The sequence below is a fragment of the Centrocercus urophasianus genome, unplaced genomic scaffold (genome assembly GCF_019232065.1).
Source record: "Centrocercus urophasianus isolate 14NV4802_14NV808 unplaced genomic scaffold, USGS_Curo_1.0 seq_19, whole genome shotgun sequence".
NCBI lineage: Eukaryota > Metazoa > Chordata > Aves > Galliformes > Phasianidae > Centrocercus > Centrocercus urophasianus.
Window position 1 is genome coordinate 20,079,312 of NW_024884744.1, and position 15,478 is coordinate 20,094,789.

The window sequence follows — 15,478 nt, forward strand, 5'->3', positions numbered from 1 at the left end:
CAAGGGGGTGGGAGGAGGGGGCATGGATGGATGCTTGCTGCATTGGGGGGAGGGTAAAGGGCTTCTTATGGACACCTGAACCACCACGGTAAGGCCAGGAGGCACTATGCAGCCCCAGCACCTTACAGCCACCCACAGCCCCCAGTCCCTGCTCCCACTGCCAGCCTCGGTGCTGGCAATGATGGATCTCTACAAGTCGCACACAGCCAGCTAAGTAAAAGCCTTATTAAGAGTTCATTCATTTTATAAACTCTCCGCACAATCCACAGAGAGAAGTTAGGTTGCCCAGACTTACAATATTCTGTGTAAACACTGACATGCATCTAGTAATTTTAACTAGATCAATTTGCAAAAGAGACCAGTGGTAGAACCAATAAAAAATAACAATAAAAAGTCAAATTAAACACGGGAAAACGTTCGCTGGAAGAGGCTTCAAGGAAGCAAGCAGAAACATACAGAAAAGGATGAGAGGTACACGAGACACACGGACCTACCTCTGAAGCCATGAAACCTAAGTCCGTAACTCAATATCAAAATCCTTAGGTCCACAAGATAGGGGAAATAAAGTTCTCCGTAGCCGTCTTCTGCAGATCCCCGAGGCTGTGGAAGCCTCAGCAGTCTCTTCCCCAGAGCATCTCTCCTCCTCCTCCTCCTCCACAACCCAGTACCCACGCACCGCGGCTCCTCCTCCCGCCTGCATTGAGGTCGGTGGTGATCTCTGGTCACGGGCAAGCAGCAAGTCCACAGTAGGTTGACAACGTACACGCGCGCACACACACACATGGGAACACCTCTTTCCATTTGCCATGATGGAATTTGTTTTGTTTTGTTTTTTTTTTAAGTTTTTTTTTTTTTTGTGTGGTGGTTTTTTTTTTTTTTTTTTTTCCCTTTTTGCAAAAAAAATGCAAGCAAAAGAAAAAAAAACCCAAAAGTTTTTTTTCTATTGAAGGTACATCTCTTCTTCAATATGAAGACATTAACTGGATTGCGTCGGATCCCCCATGCAGTGGTCAGCGAAGTCCTTTGGTAGTTGGCAGAGCGACACCTGGACACCACGGTCAGCGGCTGCGGAGGCTTCCACCAGGCCATGAGCAGAGAAGGGAGCAGGGCAGCAGGAGGGGCCGGGCAGGAGGGAGTCAAGGAAGAAAAGAAGATCGAGGCGGTCGCTGCCGGAGGCTTCTCTGGATGGGAAACCCAATGTGACGCCACTCCCTTCCCCAACAGCCCCCTGCCTCCTCCTCCTCAGTTCTGACTACTGCTCACTGGCGGTGGGATTGGAGTCTGGTCTCTAGGATTTGGGTTTGTTTCCCCCCAACGCACATTGGTTTGTCTTCACTGGTGGTTGGGGTTTGTTATTTTTTTGTGTGTGTGTTTGTTCTTTTTTTTTTTTTTTCCTTTTTTTTTTAAATATATGATTTGTACATATTTATACTTATTTATACGCTGTCCCCCGTGACATCGGTAAGTGTGCTTCTGTTGGTGAGGGATGGAAGTCACCAGGCCGAGGCGAGTCCCAGGAACGTCCTCCGCGGTCCGGCCGTGGCTGCCCCTCTCCAGCTGCGGCCCCACGGCTCCCATCAGTTCCTCCCCTCCCACCTCCGCTGCCTGCCCTCCCCGTTCCCTCCCCGTCGAGCGAGGGACGTCACGCCATCGAGGTCGGAGACTGACTCATCTGCACGCGCATGGACTGGATGCTGTTCAGGATCTTCTTCTGGTGCCCAGCCAGCGTTATTCCTATTCTCAGGAGGTCTCTGCAAGACAGACAGAGGGATGTCAACAGACAGCTGTGCTGACCGGTCCCACAAACCAGCACCCACGCGGTGACACCAGACTTACTCAGATGTCATCTGGGCGACCAGCTGGAGGGAGGTGAATCCAGCGCTCAGGAAGTTGTCTCTGTACTGGCTCATCTTGACGGCGCTCAGCCAGTCTTCTACTGAGGTAAAGGCAGTGAAATCAGGGATAGAGCGGTCGAGGAGGGGCTGAGAAGGCCTAGAAGGGAACAGAGAGGCACTGAGGTGAGGACGCAATCCCTGAATTCTGGTCCCACCAGATGCGGCACCTCGCTCGGGGACTCACACAGCGGTGATGGTAGCCACAGTTTTGAGGCTTGCCGGGTTGCGGATCATCTTGTCGAGGGTGTTGACAATCTCAGCGAAGCGAGGCCGGGTGTTGCGGTCCTTCTGCCAGCAGTCCAGCATCAGCTGGTGCAGAGCAGCCGGGCAGTCCATGGGCGGCGGGAGCCGGTAGTCCTGCTCGATGGCATTGATGACCTGCAGGGCACGGAGCGGCACGTGAGGAGCACGATGGCACGGGGACAGTGCTGCCAACCCGCTGCCACCAGCAAAACGAGCGGGAGGAGCTGCAGCAGGAGGTTAATCTCCACTCTGATGCTCCGCGCACCGCAGTTCCTCCGGCAGAGCGCTGCCGCTCATTATCTCGGCGGATTGCGTTGGAGTGCGGCAGTCGCACTTCCAAAGCTCTTTCCCAGCTTGCAAACCCTCTGAACATTTTCAAAGGCGCTGCAGCTTCCTGAAGTCCAATTACCAGCCCACTGGCTTTTCTTCCCAGATTCCCTCCCGCCATCCCTCTCGCTCGCCAGCCTGTTTCATCTCAGAAACCGAGAGCCGCCGAGGCTGCGGAGTCTGGAGCAGCTCCAGCTCCACCTCAACCTCATCGTTTTCCAGTAAGCAGCGAGCCTCCAACACTTACGTCCTGGTTGGACATGTCCCAGTAGGGCCTCTCCCCAAACGACATCACCTCCCACATGACGATGCCATAGCTCCAGACATCACTGGCTGACGTGAACTTGCGGTACGCAATCGCCTCTGGTGCTGTCCATCGCACAGGGATCTTCCCACCCTGAGAAAACAGGAGCTGGTGAGTCACAGCCATGCCCAAAACACCTCTGGGGATTGATGTTGTAATTCTCGGGGGACAGCAGGGAAGACCTGGCTGGGGACAGCCTCTGAAAGCCCCTACAATGGCACTGCCACCCAGTTCCAGCAGGGAAAGTGACAGCATCCCAACCCTTTGCAGCCCACACATGCATCCTGCTCAAGGCAAAGAGTGCTTCACGGTCACCAGTGCTCCACAAAATGACAGCAGAAAGTGAGAAGATGAAGGAAAAAGCACAGAAACGCATGGTATGTGCCCCAGGGCAGAGCTGCATTGCAAATCGTCGAGCACTATTGTTTTCCCTATCCCTTCCAATGAAGCATCAGCTGCTCTTTAAGGCTGAATGGCAAAAATTTTATTTGAATAACTATAAATGGAGAAATTAACTGCTAGGTTGTTTTTCCTGCCTTTCCCCCAGAGCTAAAAACCTGCTGTGGGAGGCAGAGTGATGTAATCGCAGGCACAGAATCATTTCCCAGCTGCCGAGGAGATCTATTATGGCCTAAATTAAATAAAAACACAGATGAGATAATCTCTTTTATCTCTGAAGGTGGAAAAAGGCTACTTCAGGTCTCTTCTCAGTTACCGCTAAGGTCTTTACACCAAAACCTGATGTGTTTCTACTCAAAGGCCACCAGATGGGTCTGAGCAGGGAGTGGGAGTAGACCAGAGTCCAGTCAGAAACCCAGCAGCTCCCTCTGCTCCCCCGGCAGCAGCATAACTCTCTTGATCCATTTACTTCAGTCTGATGAAATCCCAATTGCCTCATGTCCTCGGTGTTCCTGTCACAAACTACATTACATTGAAACACACCTGGGCACAGCCTGGCAACACAACAAACTGCTTTGTAGGGGTCCTTGTAGGACATGCACACTCTTGCACCCAACCTATGCCTCTCCTTGCTGTCCTGGTGTCTGCCTGTAGTAGATGCACTGCCTCCAGCTTCCCCCGAGGCAGGATCCTGCCACTGTGCTGTACTGCTGTGTTATGAAATGTTTACAAAGTGTTAGGAGGGTTATTAGCTCTTTTAATAACTGATTGATCAATTAGAGAGCCCAGCAGGTCAGCAGGGTGCTCACAGCCTTCTCATCTGCTCATCCATAACACCAGTGACAGCTCACCAGGGGGTTTGTGTGATGCATACAGTACCTAGTGATGCATCCCTGGTCCCACCTAACCCGTTTGTTGGTCAGGATAGAGCAGAGAGGTGCTTTGGGAGCAGGGAGACATTAAACTCATAGAGAAGGAATGGAAAAGCGGATGATGCAAGGAATGTGAGTGGCCACTTCCCAAGCAAGGCAGCAGCAAAGCAGCAGATCCTTCCCTGCTGATGGAAGGAAAGCAGCAAGAGGAAGTAAGGGGTGGATGAGGGCAGGACTTGCCTCTCTGAGCACTGCCAGCAGGCGCAGTGCAGCACGACTGATGCTGCACAGATCTTTGCCATTTTTAGTGAACTGGACTCAATGGGAGGCTCACAGATTTGTCCCTGTGGGAAGCAAGGTACATACCAAGGAACTGGTGTAGGTGGGATCAGATGTGTCATCCTGCAGGTAGCGTGAGAGGCCAAAGTCTGACACTTTGCACACCAGGTTGCTGTTGACAAGAATGTTCCTGGCTGCCAGATCCCTGTGGACATAGTTCATCTCTGCCAGGTACTTCATCCCAGCAGCAATCCCTCTGAGCATCCCCACCAGCTGGATCACCGTGAACTGCCCATCATTTTGCTGTGATCGGAAAGAGCACATGTAAGGATCATGGAGGCCTGGCTCCCAAACCCTGCAGCCAAACGATGGTCCACTTTGCCTCACCCGCAGGAACGAGTCCAGGGCCCCATTCTCCATGAACTCTGTGATAATCATGACTGGTCGGCTCTTGGTCACCACCCCTTCCAGTCGGATGATATTGGGGTGGTCAAACTGCCCCATGATGCTGGCTTCGCTCAGGAAATCCCGACGCTGCTTCTCTGAATAGCCAGCCTTCAGTGTTTTGATGGCCACGTAGATCTCCCGCTTGCCAGGCAACTTCAGGCGGCCTTTGTACACCTCTCCAAACTCCCCTGCAAGAGCAAGACCACACATTACCATCCCTATACAAATCTGCATAGAACAACAGCAGCTGGTCATCCAATTCAGTTGGCTGAGAAGCATCGGCCAGTTGGCAGCCATGGGTGCTCCCTTCTACAAACCTCCATACTCTTTGAAAGATGCTGAGGACATAGCTGGGCTTACAGCCTCCTCCACGCTGGCAGAGCCCATTGCCGGAGCCAGGAGCTGCCCTTGGGAATTCCTCCCAGAAAAAATTGTACAGCAAAGGCACCAACTTTTAAGGACCACGTCAAGTGCAAGGTGCGAGCGCACTGACAGTCACAGCCACCTCTTTGCACGTAACTTATCTAGGAAGGGAAAATAATTGGGCTGTTTCCATCGCCGCGCTCTGATTTAGAACACAGAAAAAGCTCCCTCTCATTTCCACTGGGAGAGCTTTTCCTTCACCAAGGTGAAATTTATCTGTGGAAGGATTACAATTAAGCCAGGCTTACAGTTGCTTTGCCTTGATGAGCAGCAAAAGGCAGCCGATACGCTGCCGAAGTTGATCCTGACTGAAACAGCTCACTGCTTCTTTGCAGCTTCCCCCCACCTTCACACTTTCCCTTCTATGAGCATGGCACAGTTAGTTAAAAACAGCAATAAAGGCACCACAGATGATATATAGACACATGTATGCGTGTGTTCCCATACATATGTATGGGAATATGGCACAGACTAGAATGAGATCTGTTTTTTTCCTTCTAATCTCATGGAAGTAAACCAGGAAATCCCACAGCTGCCCAGCGAATAAATTAGAGTTCTTCCCAACCTTAGAGAAGCTTTGAGAGCAGAAACCAACCTCATGTTCCCTAATCCACCAAAAGCCTGATAACCCTTGAGAACTTTGCATTTCCCAACGAAGGATCACACGTGCACCCCCAGGAAAAACCCAGCAAAAAAAAAACAAAAGTAGAACTCATGGGTTGAGATAAAACTATTTACTAAGATAGAGAAAAGGAAAAGGTTAATAGTTACAACTATGTACGAATGTATATAACAAGTGATGCACAAGCAATTGCTCACCACCCCCCAGACAACCCACCCAGGAGGGTGGAAAGAGCAAGGACATGGCAGTGGGGACCCACCTGCTCCAATGACCTCTTCAATCTTCACAAAGGAGACGTCAATCTCCTTGGCGAACTCACGCACTGCCTCGTTGGGGTCCTCGTAAGTGAAAGGGTCAATGTAAATCTTCATCCCTGGAGACCCTTGTGGTGAAAAACACAGGAGAGGCATCAAAAGGGAGAGAAAATCAAGAGTCATTGTGCCACAGCCGAGAACCAAAAGGCCTTCCTGCTCTCTCATCCTCAAGTCCATTAAATCAGCTGCTATTTGCCCTGTCACACCTCCGTGTCCCACAGTTGTCCTCTCCTGACCCCTCCACCAAGGTTAGAGGAGGGGACCCCAGAGGGGTGACGAGGTGGGCAGGAGCTGCTGGTGAGCATCCAGGGGGACGCTTCCAGACCACAGCTACAATTAGCGGGTTTTATGGGAAGGGAAGTGGCAAGTTTATGAGGCTGTATGCATTATTTAAGAAATATTTATTTACCCAAAAAGGGCTCTGATAGTTTTGTGGCTGCCACTAAATTGACAGAGTGCAGCAATTATAATCAAAAACCTGTGCGGAGCCATAAACCGAGGCTTTGCTGGCCTCTTTTCACCCACCCCTGCTGGGCAGCAGCAGCAGGAATCAGACAAGGCAGGAGGATGCAGGCTCTGCCCCTCACCCCAGTGGCAAGCCAGGAAGGACGGGGGATAGAGATGGTAAATCTTAGCCCTAAAAACATGTCAGCATGGGGGACACCTGGTCCTCGAGGTCATCCTGGGGGAGTGGGGCAGTGCTAAAGCACAGAACACGCTGCTTGCAGCACTGCCTGCTCCGCATCAGGGGCATTTGGGGCAGGAGATCTGCGCCTCCAGGGCCAGGGATGAGGATTGCAATGAAGCCATCTGTGCATCTCCCAGTTCATAAATCCCTTTACAGCTCTGTCTCGAACACTTTAACTGCCCCATAAATTTTTTTACAAGAGCAGCTGATGCTCCAGCCAGGATTACAAAGGGATTTACAGGATCGTAACCAAGACTGACTCACTGATCAAAAAATTGAATAAATAAAGGAGAAAATAACACCAAAGTTTCTTGCCTGCTGCCAATACAGGCTGGCTTTTAAACACCAACTGATCCATCCTGGGCTCAGCAATTGCCAGATTCAGCTCCCACCCCAAATCCCCCAGAGGTACTCATGTCCCCATCCCATCAGAACGAGTGGGATTCAGGCACCTCCACTCCCTAGCTCTCTGTGCAGACCTCAACCAGCAGAACACCCCAAGTTCAAAGGACAGATCACCTTTGGCACGTACACATGCATCCTTGCTGATGGCCCACAGGGATGAGACATGGAAATTGCAGCCCACTTCTCACCACCTCGAAACCTCAGGTCAGCAGTCCCAGCACGGATGGCCTTTGGGTGATCCACGTGGAGCCAACAGAGATGCTCTAATTGCCATGCCATGAACTGAGCGGGCTGTTTGTTCCAGCTGCTGCCCTCAGCTCCCCATTAGTCACCCACCACAAATTTCCCACCTGTTTTGCTCCAATGCATGTAACAACCATACGCCTGGAGGCTTGCTAACCTTGACAGAATTTTGCTGTGCTGCCATTGCCTGGCTTTAAAAATGAAATACCAAGATCCGTTTCAACATTTTTCTACCTGGTTTTGAACCCCCTGAATCCTTCCTTTCCCTATCTGATTTTGCCAGGCTGGCTGCTTTGTGAGTTCAGCAGGGAACTGCCAGCCTCATAGAATCATTAAGGTTGGAAAAGACCTGACTGAGATCATCTAGTCCAAACATCAACCCCAAGTCAGCCCCAGCCTCCTATGCTTACTGCTCTGCTTTCTCTCAGACTGGTTCCCTGTGTACAGGCATCTGTGTGGGCTTTGTTTTGGCAGGACCCACACTAAAGTTGAAGATTTCCTCTCATGCATGCAGCAAAATCCCACTAAAGCAACACAGATTTACTGCTGCCAGCAAGGAAATAGCTAAAAATGCAAGAAAAAACTTGAACTCTATCCCTGCACAGGCACAATGCTGCAGTCTGCCCACAGACCTGGCTAGCAAATTTATTTCTAATCACCTAAACCCCACTCATCCCATACACTGAGTCCTCAAAAGGAGGCAGAAACACCTGGAAAGCTTCTCCAGAAGGATGTAAATGGAGTTTGCTGGTGCTTGCAATGCTTGCCAGGGCTGGGTAACACCAGGAGCTATTGCTCTGCTCCTTTATCATCATTTTGCCCCCTTCTGCTCGTCTCCCTTCCCACCAACACAAAGCCCCCAACCCCTCTCCGTGCCCATTTTCTCCCTGCTCACCTCTGCCAGTGCTGTAGTGCTGCAGCTTATCGCTGTACACCGCCTCCTTGCTGTACGCTCGCTTCCTAGGAAGACAGAGCAGATCCCTCCATGAGCATCTCTGCCTCAATCCACTCCCCACGGAGCAGCCCACGCATCAGTGCCTCCCCCTGTGCTGTGGTGACCAGCCCAAGCACGTTCCCTACCATCCCTTCCCACCCCAAACCTCTCTCACATCCCCACCTGCTGCAGACTATGGAGATAGCCACCAGTGAGACGATGAAGACCACGCCGGCCGCTGCAGATCCTGCAATCAATGGCAGCTGCTCCCTCAGCTCAGACTTGTAGTCATCTGCAGAAGGAAAAGGATGCAATGAGGCCTCCCAGGCAGCCCCCAGGAATGGGGCAGAGCTCCCAAAATGGGCCCATGGGGAATGCTTCACAGCAAGGGCAGTCAGCAAGGAGAGCACACGGCAAGGGACCACTGTGCTGAGCTCACACACGCATTAGGCTGAAAATGTGGAAGAGAAGGTCCTAGAAATTAACTCATGGAGTCTCACAGGGCTCCTAAACGTTCCAGGAAAGTAGGCAAAGAGACCCACGGGAGAAGAGGCACATCTGAGAGCATCAGATTTTGCTGCAAACCTCCTTCAACAGAAGGCCATTTTTATTTCATTTCTGTACCTAACTTCGGGCCACATTAAGATTGCTTCCTGTGCACAATGACAAGCTTTGACATTTTTGCTCTTAGGCCCGTGGAGTAATACCTAACCAGCTGACAGCTGTCCCATTAGTTGTGTCAGGAGCCACAGGCAAGGGTTAAAAGAACATTCACTTCAAAAGGAAATATTTAGCACTCTTTTATCTGCATTCTTCTGCTCTGCAGTTAATTACTAACAGCTGAATTTCTCCCTTGCACACTGCTCCAATCCAGAGAAATTCTCCCCTAACAATTATTATTTAATAACCTCCAGTATTGATTCTTACTAAATTTCAATTAATTGCTTATCTGAGGCAGGGTTTTTTCTTCTTGCTTCTCTAATTTCGGATGCTGAAGGGTCAGTGCCATCTCATTCCACTCAGTCTCCCCCATGGGCTTTCCCTCTCCCCACTTGCAGAAGCTTGCCCATTGCATGCCCTCCTCTCCAGGCACCTGTAGCTGGCTGCCACCTGGCCCCACACTGGGAAAACCAGGAGATTTGGGGGACAGATGCTGGGATGGAGATAGGGGCTGGGTTGTTGGGTGCCTGCAAAGACCCCTTTCCACCATAGGGTGCTCTGTGGGTCTGGCAGCAGCACATCTCATCCACCCAGGTACAGCGGGACATGCTTCTCATGATCACAACATGATGAACACAGGGGATCTTTATCTGTGTTAATAATATTAAACCATCATTTGTAGCAGCCTCTAAGCCTGGTTCCTTCAAGGCTCTTTGGGGACCCACAGCCAACACCACGGTGCTTTTGCAGTCCTAGCTATGGCCATTCATCAGCCTGCAGAGGTTGGTGAAGCAGAAGCAAAGCTTTAGGAAACCAGCAGCAGAGGGCTCAGACCCACAGCATTGCCAAACTGGAGCCCAAACCAAGCTGGCAGTGGCAGAAAAGGGGTTTTGCAGGGACTTCAGCATCTGGAGAAGCAGAGGGGCCACTGAAGTTGTCTTCCTGCACTCACTGACTGCTGGATTTGTCCCAGAGCTGTCAGTGATAGAAAGTTATCCCATGAATCATTGGTGCTGATTTCTGAGTGGCCATACATTAGGAAGGGCTGGGGCCAGAGGAATGATAGCACGATGCTGGTTTGGGGGTCAGAAGACACCATGAGGTTTGTTCCCCTCCACTGTACCACCTTGGAGTGAGGCATCCCAAGAGAGATGGGTCTGAACCTTCTGGGTTTTTACTGGAAGGCTCAGTTGCGGCTCCCAAAATCTCAGCAGAGCTTCAGGTCCTTCTGGGGCCGGCACCTCGCGTGCAGATGGTGACCCAGGGCAGGAGGAGGAACAGCTTTTTTCCACGTGCCTGTGCTCTCTGCATCTTTTATTAGTGTTATTCAGAGAAGAGCAATAAAGCTGATGAAAGGGCTGGCAGCACTGATTTACGGGAGGGATGCCTCAAACGCCTGGAGAAAGGAGGACAGGGAGGAGACCAGGACACAGCCCCATCACCATGGAGGGATGCAGGAAAGACAAAACCACAGCTAAATAGCAGGGGAGCAAACAGAGCTAAGAGATTTACAGCAGCAAACTCCTCCAGCTGGCGGTTAAGAAGACATCCCTTTAAATCACCTGGCTTTTGTCACACTGCCCGCCTGGGGAGAGTTTTGCAGAGGCAAGTTCATTTAATCCAATTAAAGCCCAAAGCTGTGGCTGGCAATGCGTTCTCCTCCCCCTGCACACCCCAGCTGCCCACTCACCATCAGTCAGTGTCTGGAAGCACATCTTCCCACTGTACTTTCCATAGCCAGCCACAGTCCTTGCTCGCACTTGCACCACATACACCATGCCGGGGCGCAGCCCCTCCAGCCGGGCCGTGTTGGTCTGACTGCGGGCCATGGAGGAGTTGTACTCGTTGTGGTCCTGCAGATACACATTTCAGGAAGGTTGCAGCAATGCTGTAACCCACCCTGTGCCCACCACCCATCACGGGGTTCCCCCAAGCTTACCGCTGCCGGTCTGGAGCCCACAGCGCCGCTGACATCAGGCGTGCAGATGCGGCTCAGCTTCTCATAGTAGCGCAGTTCGTAGTCCAGGATGATGCCGTTGGGCTGCTCCGGCTGCGGCCAGGACAGCGTGATGCTCCTCATGGTGGCACTCACCTGGTGCATGATGGGGACAGTGGAGGGTGCTGCAGAGGAAGCGAGAGGGAGGAATTAACACCGAGGGCAAGTCCCAGGGAGGGCAGAACCTCATGTCACGCCAGCAGCTGTGCACTCTGTGGGATGAGGTACCAGTGTGGCAGTGGGGGAACAGCACCGCAGTGGCTGACGCAGAGCCCGAGTGACAAGTCGGCAGGGGACTTCTGCTACTTAAAGCAATTACTCTTTTTAATTAGGGATCTGGAAATCCTCAGTGCTTTTTCTCCCTGAGCTCACTCTGTAGTCTGGGCACTCGACGGCATCTCCCGCAGCACAGCAAGGGGAGGCTGCCTGGGGACCAGCAGAGCTCCAAGGAGAAATATTTCCAAAGCCCAAGCAGCACAGCATCAAACCACCCCAGCATTTTTGCCTTCCAAGTTCCATATGAGATTTGGAACAATCCTGCCCCTATTCCTACTGAAAGTCTCCAAAAAGGCACCCGAGTCACTATGCAGCTGCAGTTGTGCCAGGGAGACCCAGACAGGGCCAGCATCATGTCCCAGACTTTCTGCCTTCCTCCTCATCACCATCATCCTCCCCATGCCTGGGACAAAGGTGGGAGGAAAGCAGGAAAATCATCTTGTCCTGCTTGGCACATAAGACCAAGCTGCACACCTGCCTTGTGCCTCAGGAGATGTCAATAGTCCAGCACTGTCTTTGTGTACTCAGCATGTTTAATCTTTTTTTCTTGTTCTTTTTTTTTTTTTTTTAATCTCTTCATATCTGCTTTAAGACGCTCACTATCTCAGAAATTAAACACCTAGCTTGATTGCTGTGCTGTTAACTGCTGCATTCGCAGCCCCCCATGCTCCTGCCTAGTGGGGATGATGCTGTGCAGGCAGCCCTAATAGGGAAAAACCCACTGCAGAGCCAGAATGAGTGAAGACAGCAGCAGGGAAGCACAGGTGGAGCAATGGGAAAGGTGTCTGTGGAAGCATGGGTACATGAAGTAGCAGGGGCAGCAAAAACACAGCCCCAAAACCCTCCCCAGAACCAACGCTCTTGGTGCCAGCAGTGGGTTTGACTGCACGTGGCTAAGGAAACAAAAATGACAGCCAGGTGCAAACATAACACAAGAGCCTGATAGCAATGCTATTCCCAGAAACTGGGATACTAAAATATTTACGCCAGTGTCTGTCTCCTGCGTTCCTGAGGGAGCAGGTTAACAAAGGTTGCCTGTTATGCACCCAGCACAGCACAGAAATTACCATCCCCTGTCTCTTCCCCATGCAAACAGATTCCCAACCCCTCCGCCTGCCACGCTCCTCACACAGCCGGGTCCTCTGCCAAGAGGAGAGGCAAGGCCACTTCATCCCCCATCAATCTAGCAGGGATGAAAGCCAGGTATCGATCCCAGGATCCCACGTGCCACCCTGGGACTCACCAGCTTGGTTGGTGGTGATGTTCACGGAGACGTGCTGGGGTGGGAAGGGGCTCTTGTTGGAAACCCCGTTGACAGCCTGGATCTCAAAGGTGTAGGGCGTGTGTGCCCAGAGGCTGCTGATGAAGACACGGGTCTCTGTCAGCCCAAGCTGTCGGGGCACAAAGTCCACGTTGTCGTCACAGCGGGAGCAGGCACGCCGGTCCGCCCGGCACTTCTTGCAGACGATGTTGTAAGTGACATCATCCCGGCCTCCCGTCTCCCGCGGTGGGTTCCACTCCAGGATGATGGAGGTCTCGTTGACGATGGAGATGACGTTGCGTGGGCCGGAGGGGACGCCTACAGGGAAGGAGAAGGGTTGAATCAGGTCCTCGTGCCAAATGCTGCGTGCTGTAGGGCAGGGCAGGAGCCCAGGGCGCTCCAGCCCTAAAGACGACACCCCAAGCTCCATCTGCCACCTATTCACCACCTCCTGACTCAAGAGCGACGTCACCTCCACCTCTTTGGAGATGGTGCAGACTTTCCCATCCTCATCTCCACCAATCGCAAACCTAACCCCAACCTCATCTTAGTCTCCACCTTTCTCCAACCAACCGCACCTCCAGCACAAAGAAGGGGTTTGGGGTTCAGACTGGGGCTCCCCAAACTTTTCATTCTCCACAGACTTGTTTCTTGCCTAAAAGAACCCCCGCAGCATGCTGTGAATTTGGATCCATTTTAACCATCAGACAATGCTAAGATGGCTCAAGGATTCATAGGGTACCCCCACAAGCTTATCTCAAGCAGATTATCACAAGAAACATTGCCTAGCAAGAAGAACACAAAACCAGAGGAATGACGGACCAAAGTAAGACCTAAATGGAAAGTGGTCAAGTATTTCAGGTTGGGAATGCAGGAATTTAGCCACAGCATTGGGTGGGATGTCAGACAAGAGTCCATTGACAAAAGCTATGAGAAATTCCAAGCCAGGAGCTGGCATGGCTACTCCAGAGCATGGGTGTCCAACCTTTTTGCTTGCATGGGTCACATTCAGTGAACAGAAATCACTTTGAGCTGCATATACATGAGTCACTGTAGAAGTAATGCCTCCTATTTATTTCCATGGAAATGACAACAGATACAAAGAACACAATAACACTACTGATAGAGCAAATTATCAGCTACAAAAGGCTATTTTTCTACACAGTCACCACCATTAGCTATGCATATTTGCCAGTGATGAACAAGAGCCTGCATGCTGTGCTCCAAGAAGATGATACACTGGGAAATGACAGCCCCCAGAAGTCTCCAGTACTCCTCACATCATTCCCAATTCTGGGTTAACGAGGCAGAATAGCACAGTGATGGGGAAGAACATCTCTCTTCTGTTTCCCATTTGTTTGATTTATTACCTCTAACTCCTTTTTAATACCACTACCTTACATTCTTTTACCATGTGTAGTAAATTTATTATCCCTCCTTATCTTAATTGGGTCGTTTTTGGTTTTCTTCTTCCCAAAAAGGGGACAGGAGGCTGAAAGGGGCCAGCAAGGGCTTCTCCCCCTTCTTAACACCCTGTCATGCATGAAACCACGACACGAGTGGGATATGTGACCTTGTCTTTGTGAAACTAACACACCAGCTTGATTCAATGGCAGTGGCTGCAGTTCTTAATGAGCTCTCAAAGTGTTCGGAGATTTTGGATGAAATTTTTCTCTTTGTGTACTTCATCCTTGACAATAGTTGTTCACAGATGTGTATACTGGCAAAAAGCAATGATATGAATAAGGCATGACTGTGAAGCAAAGGATATTCTTCTCTGTTAAAATAGGAATTACAAAAGTCTAGTAAAGAGACACGATTAGACTTCTGAGTTGAATATTTGGCTGCCAGATCTATATATTCCATTTGACAATGTGCAGGTCGTGTATTTATATCAACTGAAAATGGTCTCACAAATGTAAATTGATGATTTATGTTTGGCAATCTTGAAACCCCAAGCTGTGAGATGTCAACGTGCCCAAAGGATGAGACGCCGTGCAGAGGAACCCAAGCAGTTTGAGCATTGGCCCAGGAGAACCTCATGACGTTCAACAAATCCAAGTGCAAGGTCTGCACCTGGGTCATGGCAACACCCACTATCAATACAAGCTTGGGGATGAAAGGACAGAGCACAGCCCTGCCAAAAAGGACTTCAGGGCACTGGTGAATGGCAGCTGGACATGATAGAAAGTCTGTCCCTTTCCTGGCTCAGGTTCTGCTGTGATGGGACAAGGGAAAACGGTTTCAAACTTAAAAAGGGTAGATTTAGGTTGGATGTAAGGAAAAAGCCTTTTTACAGTGAGGCACAGGAACCGGTTGTCCAGATACGCAGTGGAAGCCCCACCTATGGAGACATTCAAGGCCAGGCTTAACCAGGCTCTGAGCAACCTGATCGAGCTGTGGATGCCTCTGTTCACTGCAGGGGAGCTGGACTAGATGGCCGTTAAAGATCCCTTCCAACTCTACAGATTCTACAGTTCTCTTTTCAAATCCCTTTATCAAAACAGAAAGCACAGCCGCATATTCTTCACTGCTCAGAGCCCCGAGTTTAGCTAATGTAGCAACATGCATACAGTTATTTGACTTGAGTCAGCACTGCACACACTGTCCTCCTCGTGCCCTGCTTTCAGTTGACACAGCGTTAACAGCACACTGACAGTTCGGCCACTGCTGAGCAATGGACACGTGCCTGGGGTTGCTCTGCAGGGAAGAGCCCAGAGATGGGAATTAAATACAGCAGCAATTCCATATGCGGGTAAAACAGGGCTGGGATGGATAGGGAGCCAGCCACACCACAGAGAGATATGAAATGCACAGCTGTGTCATTAGGATGAGCCCTTCTCCAAAAACCCAAGCGCTGTCTGCAATTAATTCCTCATGCCACTGGGCC

The 15,478-nt window shown here is 50.9% G+C and overlaps 1 protein-coding gene across 1 annotated transcript in view; it reads right to left on the bottom strand.

Annotated features, from left to right (window-relative positions):
* Positions 1–1,616: 1,616 nt before the first annotated feature.
* The window catches only part of EPHB1 (EPH receptor B1), a 42,139-nt gene continuing 28,277 nt past the window's right edge, over positions 1,617–15,478 (bottom strand). Inside the window, exons 5-16 of the mRNA XM_042820684.1 lie at positions 12,571–12,906; positions 10,995–11,176; positions 10,746–10,908; positions 8,579–8,687; positions 8,357–8,421; positions 6,071–6,193; positions 4,707–4,954; positions 4,407–4,622; positions 2,713–2,862; positions 2,080–2,273; positions 1,837–1,992; positions 1,617–1,751 (exon numbers count right to left, since the gene is read on the bottom strand). Of these exons, the coding sequence (XP_042676618.1) occupies positions 1,643–1,751; positions 1,837–1,992; positions 2,080–2,273; positions 2,713–2,862; positions 4,407–4,622; positions 4,707–4,954; positions 6,071–6,193; positions 8,357–8,421; positions 8,579–8,687; positions 10,746–10,908; positions 10,995–11,176; positions 12,571–12,906 (2,051 nt within the window). The 3' untranslated portion in view covers positions 1,617–1,642. The remainder of the gene's footprint in view (positions 1,752–1,836; positions 1,993–2,079; positions 2,274–2,712; positions 2,863–4,406; positions 4,623–4,706; positions 4,955–6,070; positions 6,194–8,356; positions 8,422–8,578; positions 8,688–10,745; positions 10,909–10,994; positions 11,177–12,570; positions 12,907–15,478) is intronic.